General features: G+C 35.8%; 2 protein-coding genes across 2 annotated transcripts in view; one reads left to right on the top strand and one right to left on the bottom strand.

Moving 5' to 3' along the window:
* The window catches only part of LOC136815346 (protein mono-ADP-ribosyltransferase PARP3-like), a 28,121-nt gene extending 5,692 nt beyond the window's left edge, over window positions 1-22,429 (top strand). The window contains exons 8-12 of the mRNA XM_067071788.1: window positions 541-624; window positions 1,823-1,900; window positions 15,012-15,189; window positions 20,295-20,441; window positions 21,827-22,429. Coding sequence (XP_066927889.1) covers window positions 541-624; window positions 1,823-1,900; window positions 15,012-15,189; window positions 20,295-20,441; window positions 21,827-21,996 — 657 coding nt within the window. The 3' untranslated portion in view covers window positions 21,997-22,429. The remainder of the gene's footprint in view (window positions 1-540; window positions 625-1,822; window positions 1,901-15,011; window positions 15,190-20,294; window positions 20,442-21,826) is intronic.
* LOC136815348 (uncharacterized) lies at window positions 4,474-13,866 on the bottom strand. Its single transcript, XM_067071790.1, has 7 exons — window positions 13,641-13,866; window positions 12,133-12,310; window positions 10,178-10,290; window positions 9,852-10,023; window positions 8,598-8,723; window positions 7,343-7,664; window positions 4,474-5,747 (listed from the first exon to the last, which is right to left on the bottom strand). Exons 1-7 carry the CDS (start codon window positions 13,803-13,805, stop codon window positions 5,567-5,569), a joined length of 1,257 nt encoding a protein of 418 aa, XP_066927891.1. The 5' UTR covers window positions 13,806-13,866; the 3' UTR covers window positions 4,474-5,566.
* Window positions 22,430-24,933: the final 2,504 nt, after the last annotated feature.

The following is a 24,933-nucleotide window of genomic DNA, read 5'->3' as shown; positions in this document are numbered from 1 at the left end:
GGATAATAAGAGGAATGGAAAGCACAAATATCATCTCATTCTTCATAAGAAAATAATCCTATTCGACGGCTAATCTTCGAAATGTCAACTATACTCGATAGATAGGTATGCCTCTACGGGTGCCATCAAATGTTGTGCTAGTCGTGGCGCTCTTAGGTCCCTACTGCTTGTATCCAGTCCAGAAAAAGCTTGACATACAGTAACATAACCCCTTCCTCTGGTAATAAGCCCATAGATTTTTAAAGCCCGAAGGGCTAGATGTAAAGCTTTTGTTAAAAAATGTCCCGTTGTTAGGTAGGAAATCCTACCTGACTTTACAATAGAATTTCAGCGATTGACCAATCAGAAGCTTTGCGGGTTTTCGAAAACAATAGCAACAATATTTTTCCGATTTCACTTTTCTTTTGCCTGCGATGGCTCAAAGCCCGACATCTAACCCTTTGGGCTTTATAAATCTATGAATAAGCCTTGAATACATTTCTTCATTCGATTTTCAATGAATTTTTCACTGCGATAATTATTCTTTTGTTCTTCATTTAGGATGTACCTCACCCACTTGATGCAAATTATGGATTGTTGAACTGTGGTTTAACACTCGTCGATAAAAAATCTGAAACTTATAAGGTAAATGTTTTGTTGTTTTTATGCACTATGGATTCTATTTAAAAAGCTTAAGTTTTTATTTTCCGTTTGAGTGAAATTGAATGATATAGTATCTTTTGTAATATCAAGGTAAATATTAGCAGTAGTATCTTAAGTAACTTTTCAAGATTTAAGGCAATGATTTTATTCCTGAAGGTCGTTAGCCGGAGTTGACAAACCCGGCGGAACAACCGTTAAAGTGGGGAGGCTGAAGGCTCAAAATGAGATAAAATTTGCTAGGCATTTGATCAGAAAATCTCATTTGCTCAAAAGTGGGGAGGCTGAAGTCTCCCCAGTCTCCCCGCTTCCGCCAGGCTTGGTTAAACTCCGTGCTGACGATGTTTGAGAGCTGTAGTCTATTCATGTCACTCGGTTTTAGACGGATATAAGTGAATGCTTTTAGCTACAGTACTCACTATTCCAGGTTTTTATTATGTCTCCAAAGCGTATATGTTTATAGTTTTCGTCTGCAGGATATTGTACCCACAGATATCTTAGACCATGTTCAGACGTTACGGTTCCGTTCCGAAACGGTTCCGAAACAAGTGTGAACGTCAAAACTCGAAACGTCAAAAAAGAAGACGTTACAAAGCAAAACAGATCGAAACGGTTTTGCTCCACTTTTTTCATCGGAACGGAACTGCTCCGTTTTCATGCTCCGAAACGTTCCGAAACCAATAAGAACACACTCGACCCGCAATGAAAATCATACCAGAGCGAAACGGAACAGTAACGTGTGAACATGGTCTTATATAAAACACAGTAGGTTAAAGTAGAAACCTTGGTTCTCACCGTTGACACTGTTGACACCACTGCAATGACTGCAAAACTTCAACCAAGATGGCGAATTATTTTGCTCTAAAGGCCGGTTTCCACTTTCGCGCGACATGAGCGAAAACTTTTTGACGTTTTTGTAATGTCATTGGTCGGTTGAAAAATGAAGCAATTTCATTGGTCAGAATTGACGTAACGGATTAAAAAAGTAGAACTCCCTTCAACTTTTTTTTTTCGTGCGAAACTTTTTTATGACGTAATCTTTTCTTCAGGCAAAAAAAGGTTAAGAAAAAAAACTATCGCCCATTACGCGTGAAAGTGGAGTCCGGCCTTAAATAGGGTAAGAAAATCACAATCCAGTGTTTTACATAAGATATCTGTGATTGTAACGGTTCTTTATTTGTAGATTATTGACACTTACGTACAAAATACAAAATATGGATCAACATTGCTTGAAGTATGGGAAGTGGACAGAGACGGAGAGGTTTGATATTATCTTTAGTTACCCAACAGGCACACAACGTTGTTTCAACGTTTATCTAACGTTCACAGCGTCTATATAACGTTAAATTAACGTTGCAACAACGTTGTGTGCCAGCTGGGTGCTGCTTTTACTATACAATATATTGACAAATATGGTTTTCGTTCGAGTAACTTATGGTATATCCAAAATTACAACCCAGTGTACCCACTGGGACCCCAGCCCCACTGGAAAATTTGGCAAAAATTTGTCCCCGGTGGGAAAATACCCCAGAATTTCAGCCCCACTGGGAAAGTGATTTTGATTTCATTCCCATTCGAAATTCAATGTTTAAAAATTGTTCTCCAAAACCATCGCCACTGGATTCTTTTAACCTTGGAACAATAGAATTTCTATCCCCTTCGGGATTTCATTAGGAATTTTTATTCCCGCTGAGGAAAAAAGTTCTAGTGGGGTTGTGAGACATGGGTGTAAAATTGTAATAAGTTTGGCGGAGAGTAACTGGCAGCCAGAAGAAGCATATATAAGAAGCATATTCAGAAATGTCTGTTAATAAGATTATTTTTTTGTCTTTTTTGAGAAATTGGGAAACAAACTACGTGATGACGTCATTGTTGATAACGTCATTGTTGATAACGTCATAGCACTTGAAATTTGAATACCCCAAACAGTCATGTAGAAAGTAGAAAATTTGAAGGGTAGATTCGTTTATGTTCAGCGTTTATAATTGTTTTTGGGAGTATTACAATAGTAAATGTCGTGAATTTCGCGATTTTTCGTCCTCGCGAAAGTTTCTGCTCGCGAAAGTTTGTACGCCTAAAGTATGGCAATGATTACGAACTTGATTCGCTGATAATAATGCAGGCGTCTTTGTAAAGGAGCCGAAAATACAATTTTTGTGAAGACCCTCTATACCGATAATATTGTTTGACAGTTTGGATAATGGATTATTAGTTTTGTTGTTTGACATTATATTTATGATATATTTATCTGCAACAATTTGAAAGTATGGGATGGAATGATTTGTGTTTTGAAGCAATACATCACATTTCTATAGCAATACATCATAAATTTTCTGTCTTACATTTGGAAACCATTTCGGATAGCTCTTTAGGAAATAATAAAATCAGTCATATAATTAACCAGGAGGGAAATTAGGGATTAATACCCCGAGTTTCATTTTGAAATACTTTGAAATAGCCCGAACGAAGTTCGGGCTATTTCAAAGTATTTCAAATGATACGAGGGGTATTAATCCTAATTTCACGAAATGCCATATCATTACTATTACAAATCTCTTAGGAATTCCTCGAGGGAATTCTATTGTAATACTCCCGTCGAAACAATCCCACAATGCATCACTTTTTTAGAAAAATCAAAAACTCCGATGATATATATTTATTCAATACATTATATTTTTCTTTCACAAATCTGCCAAATAGGGTGCTTATTTATACAATATGTGCTACAGGCACCTTTCACTAATTCAAATTCAAATAGGGAGTATGTAAATTGTTTAAATTAGAGAGGGATTTGAGTTCTAGAGATTAGTTTACGTTTTGCTCTTAACGGTGTTTAAAAATTAGTTCGAATTATAGAAAAATTCGAATAATAAAAGTTCGAATTAGCAGGAGTCTACTGTATATTCGAATATATCCCTACTCTGTACCAGAGTGTATCTCACGTTTATCGTTTCGTATTACACTCTGTGCGCATTGTCTTTCTGATAAAAAAAATCACGTACGGAGACCTCTGGGATGGAGTATGATTTATAAATAGCAACACTTCTCTCGTCGTCTTCTCTCTCTCCATCGCAGCGGTCTGTTTGAAAAATCTCAAATGAGAAAAGACAATGACAACTAACCCTCTACGGCAATGAATTTTGAAATTAGCCGTAGATATCCGGTGTGTGTAAAGACAATAATATAAAATATATACCGTGCAGGATGAAAATAAAAAGTTTGGTGATATATACTGTAAATAAAATGTTATCATAAGAATAAGTATATGTAAAATGACATGATAACGAGTGCAATTCGAAAATAATTGCACGCGCGATTTTTTTGTTATTAATTTTCCGAGTCTGAAAAACGAGGAAAATTTGAAACAAAAAAATCACGAGTGCAATTTTCGAATTGTACGAGTTATTATGTGATTACAAGCTAATCGCACAATGGGTTCCACTACTTTTTTCCCGTTAGGAAAGTAAATAACACTGCAATTTTTATACAGTTGAACTCATGTAATTCGAACTCCTATAATTCGAAAACTCGCCTAATTCGAACAGATTCTGTGGTCCCCTCGGAATTTACCTTGAAAACATTACAAGAAAACTCCTATAATTCGAACCCATGTAATTCGAAAAATCATATAAATCGAACAGATTTTCCGGTCCCATCAAGAAATGTAATTCGAATAATTCGAATTTTCGAATTTTTTGAGTTTTTGAAGCTGACAAACTCGATATTTTGTCAATCGAACGTTTTTGACGTTGTTTGCCAATCGAATGTTTTCTTTTTCACATTCGATTAGCAAGCTCGTCTATACTAATTTTGACTTCCATTACTTATCAAGACAAGATGGGAAAAAGAAAACATAAAGAAGTCACTTTAAAAACGAAATATGAAGCTCTCCGTGATTTGGAGGATAGTATGTCCAATAAAGACGTAAAAGTAAACCTGGGAAAGACTTTTCTCATCGCATTAGGTCAAAAATACGAAAACTCATCTAGTTCGAAACTCATGTAATTCGAACAAAATACTCGGTCCCTTGAGATTTCGAATTACATGAATTCAACTGTATTTTTCTCTTTCCTCTATGTTTTTCTTTTACTGTTATTTATAGATTTTTTTTACTCACAAAAATGAATTTCGAATGCAATTAAAACGTTCGATGGAAAAAAATTGTAAGAAAAAACTAAAATCAATTTTGTAAACATTGGCGCGCATCGAAGAGTGTGATTAACAATTAATTTCTCTCTATAGGATGCAATTAACGATTAATTGCTCTATTTGAAGGGGCGCCAAATAAGAAAAAATAGCTCATCGTACAAGAAAGTACATTCCATATAAGAGCCAAATTCGAAATTTGAAATTAATTATAAAAAAATTCGGAAAAATTGATGTCTCATACGATCAATCATATTTTGTCGGGTGGGACAGAAATCTTGGTCGGATTTCCGTCGTTACTACTTTGCGGAAAGAAATTTTCGCGGTTTTTCGACAAATCTACAAAGTTGCTATTCTCTTAAATCAGAAATAAAACTGCAAATCTTAATACATTTATAATATAGCATTCTTATAGCTTCTATTCTATATAGCTTTCCAACATAATCTTTTTATTCAATTGTCATCTTTAACCACCTTATTTTCCCCTTTTATCGATCCAATATCGAATACCTTATCGACCAAAACTTAGTCGGCCCTAATTTTAGTCACCTCGTCAAAATTTAGTCACTAAGGGCCGACTAATAACTAAGTTTTGGCCATTTCTAAATTTTTAGTCGGCCCAAATTTTAAGTCGGCCCTATTTTTAGTCACCAAGCCAAAATTTAGTCACTTAGGGCCGACTAAGTTTTGGCCGATAAGGTAACTTTTGAGGATTTGTATCTTGCAATTTGCGTGAGTTATAAATAAAGATTGAAGAAACTCAAAAATAATGCGAAAAAAATTATGCTTCCATTTCTGATGCGATCAATTGTAAATGATATGCTTCAACCATTTGAATTGTTGAGGACCCAGGCAATTTCATGCCAACTTGTAAACGATCACCTCCTCCATCCTCGTAAAATACCACCTCCATATAATAAAGATGTTCGGCAGTTAGTGTAACAGCTTGAGACACATACGCACTATAATGAAAAAATATGAAGATAATATTCGTTCGTTCGTTCGTTCGTTCGTTCGTTCGTTCGTTCGTTCGTTCGTTCGTTCGTTCGTTCGTTCGTTCGTTCGTTCGTTCGTTCGTTCGTTCGTTCGTTCGTTCGTTCGTTCGTTCGTTCGTTCGTTCGTTCGTTCGTTCGTTCGTTCGTTCGTTCGTTCGTTCGTTCGTTCGTTCGTTCGTTCGTTCGTTCGTTCGTTCGTTCGTTCGTTCGTTCGTTCGTTCGTTCGTTCGTTCGTTCGTTCGTTCGTTCGTTCGTTCGTTCGTTCGTTCGTTCGTTCGTTCGTTCGTTCGTTCGTTCGTTCGTTCGTTCGTTCGTTCGTTCGTTCGCTTAGGTAGGATATCGTATGCTCGTACGCTCGTACAATTCAAAAAAGAATATGACATCTATGATGGGGGGGGGGCGTACGAGGTTTTGAATTACCGCCATCCCGGCCATTTTTTTAAAATCACCGTTATCCCGTCCAAATTTTTCGAAAATACCGGTCCCGCTGTTTTTCCCATAAAATTCTAAGGACTAGAAGTAAAAAATTCGGCAAAATGGAATAGAATGTGTATGAGGTCGATCACTATTTTTGTATTTTGTTTTGATTGCAAAATTTCAGCCTAATCAGACAATTTTAGAAGTTTCTAGTCTGCCCCAAAGTTTAGCCTCGTTTTGATGCTAAAACTTGTGACCACGCCCAAAGAAATCAAAACTTTGAAAAAATGAAAAAAAGCACAGATATCTGTAAAGCCGGAAGGGCTAGATCTGCGGCCTAGATCAAAAAGTGAAGCTCATTCTTGATCTCGCACTCCGAGAACAATGAAAATGCTAGATCCTATCCATCACCTCGAAATTTAATCAAGTCACAAAATCATACTTCATTTTTTTTGCTGCAAATCTAGCCCTTTGGGCTATGATAAATCATTGAATAAAAAGAACCCCAGGGATTCACCCAAGGAACAATAAAAAGCGTGCAAAATTTCAGCCGACAATTCGACCATTTTTATAGAGTCCAGCCTACCCCAAAGTTTCAAGGTGACAGATAGGACAAGCTGATCGAATTCGAAAATAAAACATTCAAAAATTCGAATCTTTGTCTGGTTTATCCTAAGCTACGGTCATATCTCCTGCGCTCCGGACGTAAAAGTTCTTCTCTACGAAGAGAAGCTCAAGCGGAACAAAGGAGACATTTTCATAGGAACCGGGCTTTATAAAGCCCCGTGCACATCTGCATTAACGTTTTAAATAAGGTTTTTTATGAAATGTAAGATCCTTATTTTTTGGGTGTTTTTCGCGTTTTTTCACCTTTGCTGACTCCTGTGACAAGCTTTTTTATAGTCCGAAAATTTTAAGTACACCGTCTACGTATGGCTTTTACCGAAATACCGTTGTTTTTTATAAGAATTACCTCATCCCGGACGAAAAATCAGGTGTTTTACCGTCACCGTGGCTCTTGCAAAATACCGTTTCCCGAACACTTTTTATCGTTTTTACCGCTTCCCGGCCCTAAATTAGGCCTTATCCCGAATACCGCCAGATCGTACGCCCCCCCCACTATGATCTACTCTCAGTCTACCTACATGCTCCAGTCCCATCCAGAAACCCATGATAAACAATGAGCTATCTCCTGTTTGTTCCCTTCGTCTTTGCCTGTGCTCAAGTAGAGTTTAGCATAACTATCACACGACACGTAAAATTTGTATTCCCCATTCTCCGGGGCTAAAAAATTAGCCTGTAATCGAAGCATATAGTAATCGTTCCAATCATTGAATACAAAAGTATCACCATAGCCAATCCAGTCAGGTGTGTTCGGGTATTTTGCGGTATTTTGAATGGCAGCGTCCAGGCTAGACCGACTATTCGTAGAAGTTTTGTAGAAAGACACTTTGACAGGAGGTTTTGCTAGAAAAGAAGAGATTTACGAGGAAAGTTTTAGTGTGGTCGTGTTACAAAAGTACAGGCTGTTTGTAGGAAAAAAAATAATATATAGCTGAAACTTTCTCCAGACCTTCTCTATAGGATGCTTATGCCTCAGGAAAAAATTCCCTAAAATCCCACTGGTGGAACATCCCTTTTTTGGGCAATTTCTTTTTTCCCCAGGCAAAACCCTAAGGTCAAAAGTTTTTGAAAATTTCAAACTCTTTTTGAGACAACATCATGTATACCATTCGAAAGCTCTCATAAAACTATATAGAAGACTTTGAGACGGGTATAGCCGATTTCATTACCTAACTCGAGATAATTCACGCAGAAGATGCAATTTTTGGTCAATTTTAGACCAAAATGTGGCGAAAAGTGGAACTTGCGCATGAAATATCTCGAGTTAGGTAATGAAAATTTTGCAGTTTTGTTAAAATAATATAGAATGTAATTATTATCATACAGTTCACAATCTCTTCAACTATAGTATTTACCGTAACTACCAATATACCTTATCGGCCAAAACTTAGTCGGCCCTAAGTGACTAAATTTTGGCTCGGTGACTAAAATTAGGGCCGACTAAAAATTAGGGCCGACTAAATTTTGGGCCGACTAAAAATTTGGGCCAATTTAAAAGTTTATAATTAAGCTTTCCTGAAACAACTCTTTTAAATACCACATCATTAAGTCCGCTACAATTCATTATTTTGTCCGCTATTATTCATTATATATTAGTCGGCCCTTAGTGACTAAATCTTGACGAAGTGACTAAAATTAGGACCGACTAAAGTTAAAGCCGACTAAAGTTAAGGCCGAATAAGTTTTGGCCGATACTGGCCGATATAGGAATAGTAGATTTACGGATGTTTACATATCTACACATATAGTAGAAATAAGTGTGATGATGTGTTTTACCTTGGTGTTCGAAAGTGATTCTGCTTGCAGCTTCTGTACACAAGCCAATTTGTAATAATTGGCCAGAGATGGAAACTCCATAATTTTCAGGGAATAAACACCATTCACCCCACATGATCGCTCCATCTAATTAAATGGTCGAAGTAATATAGATTAAAGATTACGCGTAGAAACTATTGTTAAGATAGGGGTGTTTTATTTTGTTAATTAGTTCTTATGTTTAGGTTGGATGATTCTTTGTCGCTTCAACTGAGCTTCATATGCACCCTAGAGCACTGACCTTTATATACCCTGGACAAAGCTTCTCAATCCCAGCCAAGCAAAATCTTTGATCGGAGTTTTTTGAAAATTGGTACCCTAATGTCGGCACTACTCGATAGCGGTGTAAATGCATCGAGAGCGCTAGGTCTACTTTTCCTCAAATTCTTTTGATGATGTAGCGCCGTTAGACGTTAATTTTTAACATTGCAATGGCTTCTCCTTGGGTACCAATTCTAAAAAAACTCCAATCAAAGATGGCAGATATTGTTTGGTCCAGGGTTATATAAAGGTCAGTGCCCTAGAGGCATTTTCTCAATTCATGATATGCACCACTGGAGAGTCTTCTGAGAACTCTTAAAATTTTCCAACCAGTACGTCACTTAAACAATAGAAAAAATGACGTATTGGTTGGAACAAAAACAGAAAAGTTGCATAATTCCGTGAAGTCATTGCAGTAGTGCATATCATGAATTGCGTCTTTTGAAAAAAGGGTACCTGAAAAGTAGCCACTGCAGTTCTTATATCTTTAAATGACAGCAGCGGCGTTTCTTAACAAACTTCTAATGAAAAACAAATCAACCGTTTCGGATGTGGGTACCTCTTTTCCATTATGGGAAGCCCGATATGGGTAAATTAAGTAAGTTTGCGACCGCAAAAATTAATGACCCGATGGGGACGTTTATTCGGAACCTTAAGAGTAGTAGTAAGTTTGCGACTGCTGTCGAAGGCGACCCGAAGGCTTCTTTTTCTTTATAGCTGTCTACCCGAAGGTTGGGAAGGGTGTCAATCCTTTCCCTGGATTTCTCTACTTACTCTTGATCCTCCTCTTTAGTTGCTAAGCATCAAACAGAGAGGTATCAAGTACCACCTACCCTACCCAACCTACCCTGCCGGGATCGAACCCACAACCTTGCGCACCGTATCTTGATGTTTTACCTTTATGCTACGGTCGCTAGGCAATCAATAAGTTTGAGATCAGTGATTTACACTTACAAAAGGCACGGCGAAATTTGTATTTGTCATCGTATTTGCACGGGTGATCACCACTCATCACGGTCATCCATTTGGTGTGAGGGTATTGTGGGCATAGGTAGTTATCAGTGCAGTGACTTTTGATTGTGCCTGACACCATGTCATATTCAAACGTATTTTCATCTGTAAATTCCTAAAAAGAAGATTTTTTTGAATTATACGTTCAACCAAACGAGTTAGAATAATATTTTATAATAGAATTTTTATAATTTGAAGATTGTTCGAGTTTCAAAGGCTTCCAAGTATTTTCTTATGTAAATTTTTATAAAGATTATCTCCTATCCTACCTGACATTTCGATTGATCTTTTTCTGAAAGGACAGCTTCCTTATTCCCACTGCACGTGGTGACGTAACACGCATTGTCACGATGCATTTTAATTCTGACGAATTGTGAAAGCCCTGGAAGAGACAATAGAGGTGGTTTTCCAGAAAAAAATTGAATATGGGGGGTGGAGGATATAACCGCTTGCCAGTGATTTACCCCCGGACAAAGTGACTTTTGGCCCTCCGGACAAGCCAAATTACCTACCTCCGGACAGAGCAAATTTATCCCCCGAACAAGGCAAATGATGATTTTTCGCTACCCTCCGGACAATAAGTCCTCCACCCCCATGTACGGACATTTTCTGGAAGAGACAATAGAGGTGGTTTTCAGTTTTGACTAAGATATATTCCACCAATATGGAAGCAAACATCCAATTCGCGTAAGCAATACACAGGCTGCAAAATTCTAAAGTCTGAAGACAAGTCACGCTTTTACTCGAGGTTTTTATGTGCTTGTTACATGACATTTATTTTTTTATTGGTTCGAATTTATTGAGACAGGTTGCAAAATTAAAGTCTGAAGACAAGTCATGCTTTTACTCGAGGTTTTTACGTGCTTGTTACATGACATTTATTGGACCTACCCCGGTGGAGGTCCTATAAATTAACCTCTGTTCGTCTGTTCGTCCGTTAGTTCGTCCGTTAGTTCGTCCGTTAGTTCGTTACAAACTTTTCTCGAGATTGGCTCATTAGTTTTTCCTGATTTGTGGCACAATGATGGGAAATGGTAATGCCCAAAATGTGACGGAGCCCGATTTTCGAAAAAAAATATATTTGGGCAAATTTGGGCCAAAAACTGCCTAAAAATAGGGTTTTTGGACTTTGTGCAAAATCCTGTCATTAGGTTTTTCTGATTTTTTGAACAAAGATGGATGGCAAGATTCTCTAAACAATGGCTGAAGTGGTTTTTACCGGAAAATTTTTATTCGCCTTAAAAAACGGATTTTCGTATTTTGGGGAAATTCCCTTTAACCAAATAAGAAAATATAGCTTTTCTCAATGTTGACTCATTATTTTTTTCTGATTTTTTGCACAATGATGCATAATGGCAATGCCTGAAATGTGACGGAGCCCGATTTTCTTAAAAAAAATATATTTTTCTACTTTTTCTAGTACCTTATCGGGGAAAACTTCGTCGGGAAAAATTTTTCGTCGGAGAAAAATATTCGTCACTTGCTGGCTTTGGTAAGCGCATTAAGACCGGGGAAAATTTTCGTCGGGGAAAAATATTCGTCACTTTGGCCGAAATTTCGTCACTTTTCCCCGACGAAGTTTTCCCCGATAAGGTAATCACATGTTTTGACTACATTGATATAATTTTGCAGCCCGAGTATTACTTCTTTGATTCCAAATGTATGATCTTATTTATCTGACCATTGATTTTTTATCTATCTTAGCAAAACCTGATAGCCATCTACGGATCCCTATTTTTTAAGGACGGGGACGGGTCCTTAGATTTAAAGTAAAGACGGTTTTCGCTGACCTTATTGGATAGGTAGAAAGTCGATGAAATACGATATCTGTGTTCAAAAAAAACCCTGGATTTTAGCTGATGATTGTCGACCATACGGACGGCCATCTACGGATCCCTATTTTTTAAGGACGGGGACGGGTCCTTAGATTTAAAGTAAAGACGGTTTTCGCTGACCTTATTGGATAGGTAGAAAGTCGATGAAATACGATATCTGTGTTCAAAAAAAACCCTGGATTTTAGCTGATGATTGTCGACCATACGGACGGCATTAAACTTAAAGTTCTAAAAAATAAATCAAAGTTTCTTTCTTTTAATTTATAAAATAATCTGCATCCCAGCTGACACACAACGTTGTTTCGACGTTTATCTAACGTTCACAATGTCCATATAACGTTAGATGGACGTTAAAACAACGTTGTTTGCCAGCTGGGATACTATCATACCTGTATCAAAATGTTTCCAGTATGGATTAGGGGCATCTTTATAAACTGGCGCGTTCAATCGGTTATATTTCAATAATTGACATCTTTGTCTGCTGTAATTGGCTTCATAATTGACTGACCGACATTCAGGTGTTTGTAGACAGGCTTGTAAACACGCGAAATCGCCATTCACTTTAACCTAAAGAGTTAGATAAACCCAGGGCCCGGTTGTTCAAAAGTGGATTAGCGGCCGATTAGCTTAAGTCCGGATTAAATAGCGATTAGCGCCGATTAACGAAAATTTGTCTGTTGTTCAAAAAATATCACGATTAAAAAAGAGATTAACTTAGACTTAAACACCCCAAAACTTAATCCTGCTCGGGAGGTGGATTAAGGAAAGATTAAGCTTAAAACAAAGTGAGAAATTGCCGCCATGAACATGATTTTATATGGAAATTTCCAAAGAAGACGTCGAAGAACATACAGACTGAAAGATTTTATGCATAACAACACTTTTTCAGATGAGGACATTCGGATGCGCTTTCGTTTTTCACGACAAGGCATTGTGTTTTTAACCAATCTTCTCAGACAAGATCTGCAAAGACCTACACAAAGAAACCACGCTTTGTCTGTGGAAAGTCAAGTGTTGATTTCTTTGAAGTTTTTGGCATGTGGAAGTTTCCAACAAGTTGTGGGAGATGTTATTGGAGTTGATAAATCAACTGTTTCAAGGATTGTTCCCCAATTTTGTCAAGCTCTCAATCGCAAGAAAAACCAGGGCCCAGCTGACAAATAACCTTCAAAAACATCTTTCATCTTTTTAAGGGCTACATACACTACACAATACACAATATATTCTCAGGCAATATATTGATGATATATTGCTGAGTGCCAGTAATATATTGAAAATATGTTCGCAATATATTGTAAGCTCCAGTTGTTTTCTTCGTACATTACGGTCCGCAAACCATACTGTTGAATATTGTTCGTCAATATAATTGTGTAGTCTAAGTAGCCCTTTACATTTACTGTTTGAACCTAAAGACATCATATACCTTTACAAGCTATATATTGGACGATTAAAAGGATCTGAAGCCGTCTATGTATATTGTTTTTGTATATTTCTTAAAAATCTAGTTGCTTGTATAAATTGTTGTTTGTTAATCATGTTAGTTGATGTTGTGTTTCTTCCAAGGATAAACCAATGGGCGCGGTAAGCGTTTTTACGGCAGGGATTTTTATAGAGTTTTGTTTTGTGACATCAAATATCTTTTTTAGCAATGTGATGTCAATTTGAGTTTTGTTTGTTTCCATGGTGAGAGTTGTTGGTCTTTGTGACTTGTGTTCTGGGCCAACAACTTCCCCAATAAGGGTTTAGGGGTACACACAGGTAACTCCAGAAGATCGAATCGGTGATAAGGGATCCTAGAGTCCTCAAAGCCTTACAATGTTCATAGCTTGTTCTTAACATTTTGACCATCGAAGCCTTATTTTCTTATATAGTTTGTTCTTATAAAAAAAACATGTACCTCAATTATTGGTGTCCTATCCAGAACCTTTTGATCGTACGCCAATTCCCAATAAGCCTCACGATCTTCTCCACGAAGGATCAAGTCCTTTGTTAAAACATCTCGAGGTCTGATGAAGAGTAGAAAACAAATACATAGTACTGTCACGCATTGCTCTTCAATCATCTTTTTACTTTTGTTTCACATCAATCTATGACAAAATAATAATGTCAGAATAACGCCCATTTCACGTTCATATGAGGTCCATAAAACGCTAGATGAACATATTTTTTATGTTTTGCGTATCGGCTTAAAATCAAAATGAAAAAAAATTACAAAAGGCAAGAAAAAGGAAAACCCAATTTATTTTCCAAAATTTCTCCAGTAAAAATCAAGAAATTGTGTTAAGATAAAATCTTTCTACTATTTTTGCTAATATTAAAGTAACTCAGTTTTATTCTGTTCTTCGTGATATTCAAAACGAAACGAATCTTTTTTTTTAAATTTTTTGCTAAACCTTCCAAAAACACTCTCATAAACAAAATATCTTTTACATACAGTATGTAAAAAATTAAAATTTGAATTTTCTCTTTTAAAAAAATTTTGTTTCATGTGTATCAATTCGTCGACGGGAGACGTACAACTCTATGGATATGGTGTATATAATGTGCCCTTGATAAACATGATCGAGCTGTCAGCAGCAGATGATAACCTTTCCTTCATAAACTCAATACGTTTCGCTTAGGGGGCATGACAATAGGGCTATAAATACATATAAATCATTACTTATTTATTTCTTCGCGTGATACAGTTTATATTTTTAATCATGTTTCATGCTTCAAGCCTGATACTTCAAACTTTTCTGATAGATGTATAGTACAGTTGATTTCAACAAAATCTAGCCATTATTCATCGTTCTTCCCATACTGTACGTATTTTTGTCGCATCCCATATTTGAAAAGTTTTCCGTTTCAAAATTCAGCAAATTTAAATAAATTATTAAAGGATAATCAGATGTTTGAGATATTTAGGTTGCAGAAACCTTCTGTGGTCATGAGTAAAACGTTAAAGTGTTATTGTCTTATTTTCTAGAGCGACTGTAGCTTGAAGGTAGAGCATCTAGCTGCGGTTCGCAAGGTCGTGGGTTCGATCCCTGGCCGAGTCATATTAAAGTAAAAATTCCCGACGGGATACAAAAAAAAAGGGAATCTCTTTAACTAAAAATTGGTACAGCCAAAATAAGTGATAATGTATGTGTTTGATATTTAAACGGATAAAATTCATAAAAAGTGATTTTCTGAGTTTAATTTTTTCTTTAGCCAAGAACGATTCGCGTTCTCGACTATTCTTTTATTGAATCGATAATTCATTCTCCCATTCGCCTTTTACCAGGATAAACGTTTTGACGAGCACAAAGACATTGAACATCGAAAATTATTATGGCATGGGACAAACGTAGCAGTGGTGGTGGCCATTTTGAAAAGTGGTCTGAGAATCATGCCGCATTCAGGGGGTCGTGTTGGTCGTGGTATTTACTTTGCTTCGGAACATTCGAAATCTGCAGCTTACGGTAAGTGTACTACGATGAATACAGCTTTTTACGGTTAACTGCTTCGTATAAAAAGTCACCAAAATTTCGAGTAAACAAACCATCTCATTGGCTAAAAGCAAAAACATAAACAAAAAAATGTCCAGAGTAAGAGCACAGAAAGCACATTTTTTTGTTTATGTTTTTGCCAATAGACCCTAGCACTTTTTTGGTCGCCGAATGCGCACGGCTCGATTATTGCATAAATTAAGCCTTCAAGGCTTGTGTTGTGCGCAGGTATGTAATTTCTGCGCAGATATGTAATTATTTTGCGCAGATATGTGATTTCTGCGCAAATATGTAATTACTTTGCGCAACTATGTAATTTCGAGCTGCGCAGATATGTAATTAAATTTTTGCGCAGATATGTAAAACACGATCTTTAAAATCAATGGTACCCCCTTGATAGCTTTTACCATTACTTTTACCTTTTTTTTCGACTTAAGGTATTTTAGCTAATTCCTATCAAATACAAGAATATAATATAATCTTATAACAACAGTTTTTAGCTTTCGGTGATTGGTTCTTTCAAAGCAAAAATGGAATAGCGCCTTAAATGAAAGTAATTATTTTTCTTATAAGAATCATCGTTATAAGAAAATTCTCTATAACTTTTCAACCACTAAGTTTTAGCTTTCGGTGATTGGTTCTTTCAAAGGAAACATGGAATAGCGCCTAAAATTAAAGTAATTTTTTTCTTATAAGCATCATCTTTATAAGAAACTTTATAATTTTCAACCACTAAGTTTTAGCTTTGGTGATTGGTTCTTTCAAAGGAAACATGGGAATAGCGCCTAAATTAAAGTTAATTATTTTTCTTATAAGCATCTCTTTATAAGAAAATTCTCTATAACTTTTCAACCACTAAGTTTAGCTTTCGGTAAATTGGTTCTTTCAAAAAGGAAACATTGGAATAGCGCCTAAAATGAAAGTAATTATTTTTCTTATAAGAATCATCTTTAAGAAAATGATCTATAACTTTTCAACCACTAACGTTTTAGCTTTCGGTAATTGGTTCTTTCAAAGGAAACATGGAATAGCGCCTAAAATGAAAAGTAATTATTTTTCTTATAAGAATCATCTTTATAAAAATTCTCTATAAATTTTCAACCACTAAGTTTTAGCTTTCGGTAATTGGTTCTTTCGAAGCAAACCATGTAATAGCGCCTAAAATGAAAATAATTATTTTTCTTATAAGCATCATCTTTATAAGAAAAATTATTTATAACTTTTCAACGACTAAGTTTTAGCTTTCGTTGATTGGTTCTTTCAAAGCAAAAATGGAATAGCGCCTTAAATGGATGTGACTATTTTTGTTATAAGCATCAGCTTTATAAGAATCAAATCAATAACTCTTGATAAACGGTGATATACCCTTCGGTCATTAGTTTTTACAGAGTAAACAAGGGACGGCGCATGATATGAGCATATTTATTTTTCTGATAAGCATATACTTTATAAAGAATCAAATCAATAACTCTTAATAGACGGTGATATACCCTTCGTTTATTAGTTCTTACAAAGTAAACAAGGGACAGCGCACAATATGAGCATATTAATTTTTCCTATAAGCAACTACTTTATGAGAATCAAATAACTCTTGGTAGAATAGTATTTACCTTTCGGTAATTACCGTATTCCTACGAATACACGCTCCTTCTCTGAGAAAAAAGACTCCCTCAATGAGAGGTTTAAAATTTTTTAATTAACACCCTTTTCTTTAACACCCTTCCTGAAAGTCTTAAAATTAAAAAGACGCCCAAGGCGTTTATTCGAAGAAATACGGTAGTTTTTACAACCTAATAGAAAAGTACAAATGAGATTTTCGATAGAACCTCGACTCGAGATAGTCACACCTATGTAAACTTTATTGATTTTGTAGATATGAATTGCATTTCTTTACATTACAGTGAGATAAAGTAAAATTCCATTGGTTGTCTTTACCAATACATGGACTAATTTATGATAAAAAAACTCCCTTTTCCTTTTCATGGCTCGATCTACGAGCAAAGTCATTAAATTTGATTGAATTATCCAATGAAATAGAGTGGGATTATCGAAGTTGTGATTCTCGCTCGAACTTTAAATTCTGAAGAATGTTACACAATTCAGGAATATTTTGACACTGATTGTTAAAGATATTTAAAAAAATTACATGTCTTTCTTATTTTCCCTTTACAAATTAAACTAAGGCAAAATATTTGACTTTAAGCCATCTAAAAGGAGACAAATTTAATTTTTTTTGAAGTGGAATTGGCATTCACAATGACACAATGGCTCTATCGAAAGAAATAGGGAATTTTGCTAAATCTAACATTAGTTTATTAGAATTTTATAAGAACAAGGTTTTTTTCTAAGTGGAATAGGCTTTCAGAGATTTGATTTATCAAACAAAAGCCAACAAATATTGTTTAGGAGTTATGAATTGTGTTCTTATAAAGTTGATGCTCATGAGAAAAACAAAATTTTCTAGCTTAAGCACTATCCTATGTTTGCTTTGAAAGAACCGATCACCGAAAGCCAATATCTATTGGTTTGAGAGTTATGAATTGTGTTGAGATTATAAAGTTGATGCTTATAAGAAAAAAATTTTTTCTAGCTTCAGCACTATCCTATAATATATGCTTTGAAAAAACCGATCACCGAAAGCCAATATCTATTGGTTTAGGAGTTATGAATTGTGTTCTTATAAAGTTGATGCTTATAAAAAAATAAATTTTTCTAGCTTAAGCACAATCCTATATATGCTTTGAAAAAACCAAACGCCAAAAGCTAATAATCATTGGTTTAGGACTTGTGAATTGTGTTCTTATAAAGTTGATGCTTATAAGAAAAACAAAATTTTCTAGCTCAAGCATTATCCTATGTTTGCTTTGAAAATACCGATCACCGAAAGCTAATAATCATTGGTTTAAGAGTTATGAATTGTGTTCTTATAAAGCTGATGCTTACAAGAAAAACAAAATTTTCCTCATTAGCACAGTTCCCTAGTTGCTTTGATAGAACCAAACGCCGAAAGCCAATATCATTTTGATAAAAAGATATTGACTTGTTTCTTATAAAGATGATGCTTGTAATAAAAACAACAATCGCCAAATGTTTGCCTTAGTCCAAGAACAATGTTCAAGATATTACTTCTTGTATGTAAAAAATTAATGTTAAAATTTAGTTAGTTTTTCAAAAAATAACCAAGTCAAAAAGGTCGTGTTTTACATATCTGCGCAGAAATTTAATTACATATCTGCGCAGCTCAAAATTACATAGTTGCGCAAAATAATTACATATTTGCGCAGAAATTACATATCTGCGCAAAATAATTACATATCTGCGCAGAAATTACATATCTGCGCAAAAATTACATATCTGCGCATAACAGCTTGTCGCAATGAACGGCGTGAGCTTTTTTGAAAGTTGAAAAATTTCAACTTTGTGCGCAAAGCTGTGTGTCTCTTTTATTGTTCTTTTTGAAGTATCCAATCAGCGAGAAGGTAAACATAGTGATTGTGTGTTTGTTTTTATCATGTACAATTGCTTTTGTTTTGAATTTCTCTTACGCGCAACCTTTTTCTAATTTTCAATGGAAGTATAAAAGCGCTCAGCGATCAAAGCGCTCGAGCCGTGTGCGTAGTTGGGCGACCAAAAAAGCTAAGTGGACCACGAGCTCTAAGCCGTCTGAGAGATTGTCTGAATTTGGGATTGTCAACTATATGATAATAACTACATTCTATATTAAGTCAAGTATTCAGTTCTAAGTCGAAGGCTAGAGACGAATAAAACTTCTTCAAACTTCCTTAAGAAAGGAAAAGTAAAGTTTTAAATTGCGCCGCATTTCGGATGGCGGACTGAAGTTAACACTTTCTTCTTAGGAAATTTTTCTAAAAGTTATTTGCTTCAAAATCTTGAAAATAGTGCTTTTTGACCAATTTTCACTCCCAATTTTTCATAGAAAAACAGCCATAACTTTTGATGTATTAAATTTATAAAATTTTTCCGAAAAATCTAAAACAGTTCAATTCTTTGCGGACAGTTTGAAAAAACTTCGAAACAAAAAGGTTAATTACCCATTAAAACTTAGCAATTTTTATAAAAGAAGGTGATGCCACATATTATTAACGTCTTTTTAAAGTTCATAACGTCATTTTTGCAATTAAATTCTTGATTACTCTTAACCCTTTAACTGCCGATGTCGGCATATGCCGATATGGGTACTTTCGATTTCTTTGCCGATCTCGGGATTTGCCGACATGGGCACTTTCCATTCCTTTGACGCAAAATTTAACACTTCTACAAAGATTTTGTATTAGATGGTTTTAAATGAAAAAAAAGATAATAGTTAAAAGCTTTTCTATGTTGAAAAATAACTATTCAACAATGTTCAACTCAAAATTATAGTCCTTGGCTGATACTTCATATATTATACAGAAAATTAAGTCAAAATCGCTACCTTTTGCCCATGTCGGCATATGCCGACATCTGGCAAATAGGTCGAACCTTAAAAAATACGAACGGCATTTAAAGGGTTAAGGGATTTGATTAAAAAGTAATTTATAAAGGCAATTCTTTGTTAAAATTGTTAAAGAACCTAAAACATAACTTTTATGTTCAAATACTAAAATAAATTTTCCGACTATGGTCAGAGCCCTTAAATGTTAATTCCAATCTAGCGTTTGTATGAAAACCACTCGGGTCGTGCGACTTATCTAGGATAAAAAGCGGCTTCAAATTCTTCAAAGGAGATTCAACTCTAGCCTTCGGATAAACTATATTAGGCTTTTCCAGAAAAAATTTGTGGGGGTTGGAGGACATACCATTTCTTGGAAATTCACCCCTGACATTGTGACTTTTGACCCCCGGACAGCAGGTCTAACCCCCGGACAAGCATCAGTTGATGCTCTGGACAAAATTACCATCAAACAGGGCGAAATTACCCCCAGACACGCCGCCCCCCCCGGACAGGGTAAATTTTGTAGATTTTTCACTACCCCCCCCCCCGCCCACCTATATCCTCTACCCCCCCCCCATGTCCGGACATTTTCTGGAAGAGTCCATTATATACTTAGCTGTACTTTACAATTTAACTTTCATAGTTGGAAGCAGTCGCGATGGCACTGGTATTATGTTTTTAAATGAAGTCGCTCTTGGAAAGCAGCATATTATCCACCAAGACGATTCTTCACTCAGGGCTGCACCCAAGGGATCCGACTCCGTACTGGCCCAAGGATGCCGAGAACCAGGTAAGTTGATACGCTTTTTTCTTTTATAGTAAATAAGCTTCTCTTTCGATAGCTGTCTACCCGAAGATAGGGGAGGGCGCCACTCTTTCTCCCTGGATTGCTCCATTTACTCTTCATCTTTCTCTTAATTGCTGAGCATCAAGCAGAGAGGCATCAAGTTCCATTTTTAAGAAGTCTTTGGAATGACCCGGCTGGGGGTTCAACTACAACCTCGCGCGCCGACAAACAATAAGAACAATTTAAGAACAATACTGAGCCTGCAATTACTAGTAGTAAATAAAGGCTGCTGGTATCCACTAACGGATTCGTGCTCCTATACTACCTGTTGTTTTGTAGAGGTCTGCGATTCAGACTAAGTAAAAATTGGGTAAAAGCCTGAAATACCTCAATTAACCTTATAAATAAGAACAGGATAAGAACTCGAGGCTGAAAGTGCCAAAAAAAAAATATGGATAGGCTACGTTATATGTTCCTTCGTTTCGAGCGTAAAATCCTACTCTTCAGGATATGCACACTGCTCTTGTTTTGAATATTGAATTTCTTCGGATAAATCGCATGCGCACTGAGGTTTTAATGAAACAATAGCCAAACCTAAGCCAATCAGCTGTGTTTTAAATATTCTTATATTTGAAATCTCTATTGATAAACATATTTTGTGAAAATTTTCAATTATGTTTAAACCTATTAATAAGCAATTCCCGGTGAGGTTACTAGTGACCGCCTATAGCAGTGCCTATAGACCAAGAGTGAGGCCTTAAAGCCTTAAGCCGTCTATTGTGTAGACCACAGTAGGGAGGGCAAGCTCGTAGTCCCATGATAGTTTCATAGGAATAAACCAAACAGATTACATTAAAAGGGTACACGCTTTTTTATAAGAATGGTGTAAATCCATTTCATCATGGATATTCTTAACTATTTGGTCGAAATCATCATACACAATATTCTTACAACATTCTTAGGCTAGGATCCTAATTCATTGTAGTAACATTTAGTGCTGTTTAGTGCGAAGTACATACATCTCAAGTATAAAATGGAATTTTTTTGTAAGGAGTGAGCATTACATATGGGGGTAATTTGCAATTTATAATTGAAAAATGCTCTAAAAACGGCATTCTTAGCTTGATTAGCAAAATTCCATGATGGTGATATTCTTAGCATTATTCTTATTTTTTCGGTCATTTTCATCATGGACATTCTTATAAAGTGTATTCTCATAAAAAAAACTTGTACATTGTTTTCTCTAGTTCTAAACTTTTGAGAGAGACGATTTGACCAAAATTGTGACATCATAAATGCCGAATGATGAGCCTCACAAATAACCCTTGAAAAGTCTAGGATGCGAATTTTATACTCGTCTTTGTTTTTTTTTCAATTTGAATTTTTAGACCCATCAAAGGAAGTTACAATTCAAATGGATGGAAATGACGTCATTGTTCCACAGGGTAAACCAATCAGCAATGACCTCGATTATACATCCTTTCATCAAAGTGAATATTTGGTTTATAAAGAAAGTCAGTGTCGTATCAGGTATCTATTGAAGTTCAAAATGCATTAGTAAGTATTAAGACGAAAAAAAAGTAATGTTTCCGGAATGCGGGTGAAGGAAAAAAGCTTTCATGCGGCCGGCCGGAAAAATATTTTTTTGCTGCTTTTTTATAACTTAAGATCATTGAAATATATCTAACAAAACGACTTTGATATCTTGAACGGTCAACTTGATTTTCTTTATGATGAAACATATAGATGAAAACCATAGTCTGCGGCCGGGTCAGTAAATTATTATTTTTCACCCGGCCGGTTTCCGGAAACACTACATTTTTTTATTTTTGTCTAAGTGGATTTTTTTAATGTTTATATTAAAAGTTTTTATCATAATAGAATGCTAGGCGGACTCGAGATTACTAGCTTATCTAAGAGTTACTTTTTACGAGTCTTGTCTAAACCACAAATACTTTAGTGGAAGAAAACTTTGCTAATAAGCAAATTTCGAAAAATTATTGCATTTCGCAAAAATTAACTTTGGCAAATAAGGCTCACGCAATAAAATATTTTGCAAGCTGAGCAGAAGACTAGATTTCTCGTCAACGAGAACTGAACAAAAAACAGAAAGGGCTAGGGTACGTTACATCTGATTCAGAAAGGTCTCAGATGAAGAATTTAATGGAAAGAAACTTATGAACTTTTCAATTTGCGAAAATTAATTCAACTGAATTAATTTTCGCAAATTGAAAAGTTCATAAGTTTCTTTCCATTAAATTCTTCATCTGAGACCTTTCTGAATCAGATGTAACGTACCCTAGCCCTTTCTGTTTTTTGTTCAGTCCTGTCGTACTTATTCAAAGTTGCCGTCCTAGATGCTAAAGGTCCCTTGTCTCACGAGAGCTGATCCCTTTTAGATATTGTTAATTTTCACCTACTAATATTTGGCTAATCTCATACCCAGAGCCACTTTCACCATTTTCGCCTCTTTAAGGTGGTCTCCACTTCCACCCGCTTCAATCGCACTTTTTCGAGCAAAGCTTCCACGCTATTGGTCAAAAGAAAAATGAAGCAACTCCATTGGCGCGATCTGACGTCAAGGTTGGAAAAAGTTGAAAAGTGTTCAACTTTTTTTTTCTAGCGCGCGCTACATTTTCATGACGTAATCTTTTTTCCAAGCAAAAAGGATTGAAGCCAAAAGATGCGATCGCAGCGCGCGCAAGTGGAGACCAGCCTTTACTAATTGACGTTTCGTAAGTGCTATAAGGATCATAAAAATGGCGAGTCCCTTACAGGGGACTGGGTTTGAGTTTGCTATTACTATTAGACCTTATTTTCTAACTTTTGTAGTTTTTTTTTCATATGGTTAATTTTTAGGATTTTTTTGTTTTTCTTTTGATCTTTTTTTGATTGTATATGAATTGATTGTATATTTCACTGTCACAGAAGGGGCTTTTTGCTAATTGTACTTTTCAAATTATTTTGTTATGCTTGTAATATATTATTGGTTAGAGTTTTTAAGTATTTTTTTTCAATTTCAGTGCTGTATAACACTCCTGTTTTGCAGCCCCGCTGGGACCCCTCCGGGGGGGGGGGGGGCACTGGGTTCGCGGACTGACGGTATGTGCGGGCCAAAAATTGGCTTTTAAAATTGCACCCTTACTGTGCAGCAAAAATCGGAAAATCATACCCTTTCCCCCTAATTTTCAATCCTTTTCAGGTAAATGTTTTGGTTGGGGATAAGATCGGGTACAAATCTTGGTCGGGTGTAGACGATGTTATCGTCCGTTTCAGTGATAATAAAGGCGGGAAAAATGGCGGTATGGCGTTATGGCGGTATACTGAAAAAAATCGGCGGGAGAGTTTCGAAGAAACGGACGATACCAATTTGGCGCACCTTCACTCAAACGATTTTGCCTGACTGACCTCTGAGAGAGGTCAGCGGGTTTTCGAGATTTTCCGTTTGCGTTTTTTGTTCGAACTGAGTGCAAACAGTTAGCCTGGGTATCCAGACTCAAAATTTCAGAAAAAAACACTCTTACCTCAACATACAAAGTTTCTAAAATTTTAGAGTCTGGTGCAACTAAAAAAGTTGGGTACAGTTTGTTTGATACTGCCTGTGAGTGAACCCTTGTCGACAGGACTATCAAAACTTTGTTAACCCAGGCAGACACACATAATTAACTAACTATAAAACCTCTTTTACAAACTCAAAAAACTTTCAAAACTACTTTAAGCTACATCAAAACATCAGCCACATTTATAAAGGCTCCTTTCCAGCGGCCATTTTGTTTAGAAATGAACCTGCATTTTCATTTTCATTTGTTTATCTTTTTTTGCAAGGTCAGCTTTTTCCATAAATTATGCGCGCGCATCGAAAAATATCAAAAACCCCGCGAAAATTCTGCTCAGCGACTGGGCGCGTACTGACCAATTAGAGACACTCGCATATATGACGTGCCGTTTGTTTCAAAATTATTTATTACGGTTAAAACGGAATGGCCATTTTCGCTTGTTAAAAGTCATATTTTTCGCTTCTTAAAAATCGTATTTTTCGCTTGTTAAAAAACGTATTTTTCGCTTGTTAAAAAATCTCATTTTTCGCTTGTTAAAAATCCTATTTTTCGCTTGTTAAAAATTTCACTTTTCGCTTGTTAAAAATTTCATTTTTCGCTTGTTAAATAAGTCGTGTTTTTCGCTTGTTAAGAATGGTATTTTCGCTTGTTAAGAATTTCATTTTTCGCTTGTTAAAAATTTCATTTTTCGCTTGTTAAAAATCTCATTTTGCGCTTGTTAAAAGTCATATTTTTCGGTTGTTAAAAATGGTATTTTCGCTTGTTAAAAATCTCATTTTTCGCTTGTTAAAAGTCATATTTTTCGGTTGTTAAAAATGGTATTTTCGCTTGTTAAAAATTTCATTTTTCGCTTGTTAAATAAGTCGTGTTTTTCGGTTGTTAAAAATGGTATTTTCGCTTGTTAAAAATCTCATTTTTCGCTTCTTAAAAGTCATATT

Source organism: Clytia hemisphaerica, unplaced genomic scaffold (assembly GCF_902728285.1).
Source record: "Clytia hemisphaerica strain Z4C2 unplaced genomic scaffold, Clytia hemisphaerica genome assembly, whole genome shotgun sequence".
Taxonomy (NCBI): Eukaryota; Metazoa; Cnidaria; class Hydrozoa; order Leptothecata; family Clytiidae; genus Clytia; species Clytia hemisphaerica.
This window is presented reverse-complemented; position numbering and strand designations above follow the sequence as displayed.

Excerpts from the sequence above, each read along its gene's own strand:
- LOC136815348 (XM_067071790.1), bottom strand. The coding sequence starts at position 13,805 with ATGATTGAAGAGCAATGCGTGACAGTACTATGTATTTGTTTTCTACTC. Across the intron at positions 12,311-13,640 it reads ATAGGACACCAATAATTGAG|GTTAAAGTGAATGGCGATTT; the intron begins GTACATGTTTTT and ends CTAACTCTTTAG. Across the intron at positions 8,724-9,851 it reads CAAATTTCGCCGTGCCTTTT|ATGGAGCGATCATGTGGGGT; the intron begins GTAAGTGTAAAT and ends CCATTTAATTAG.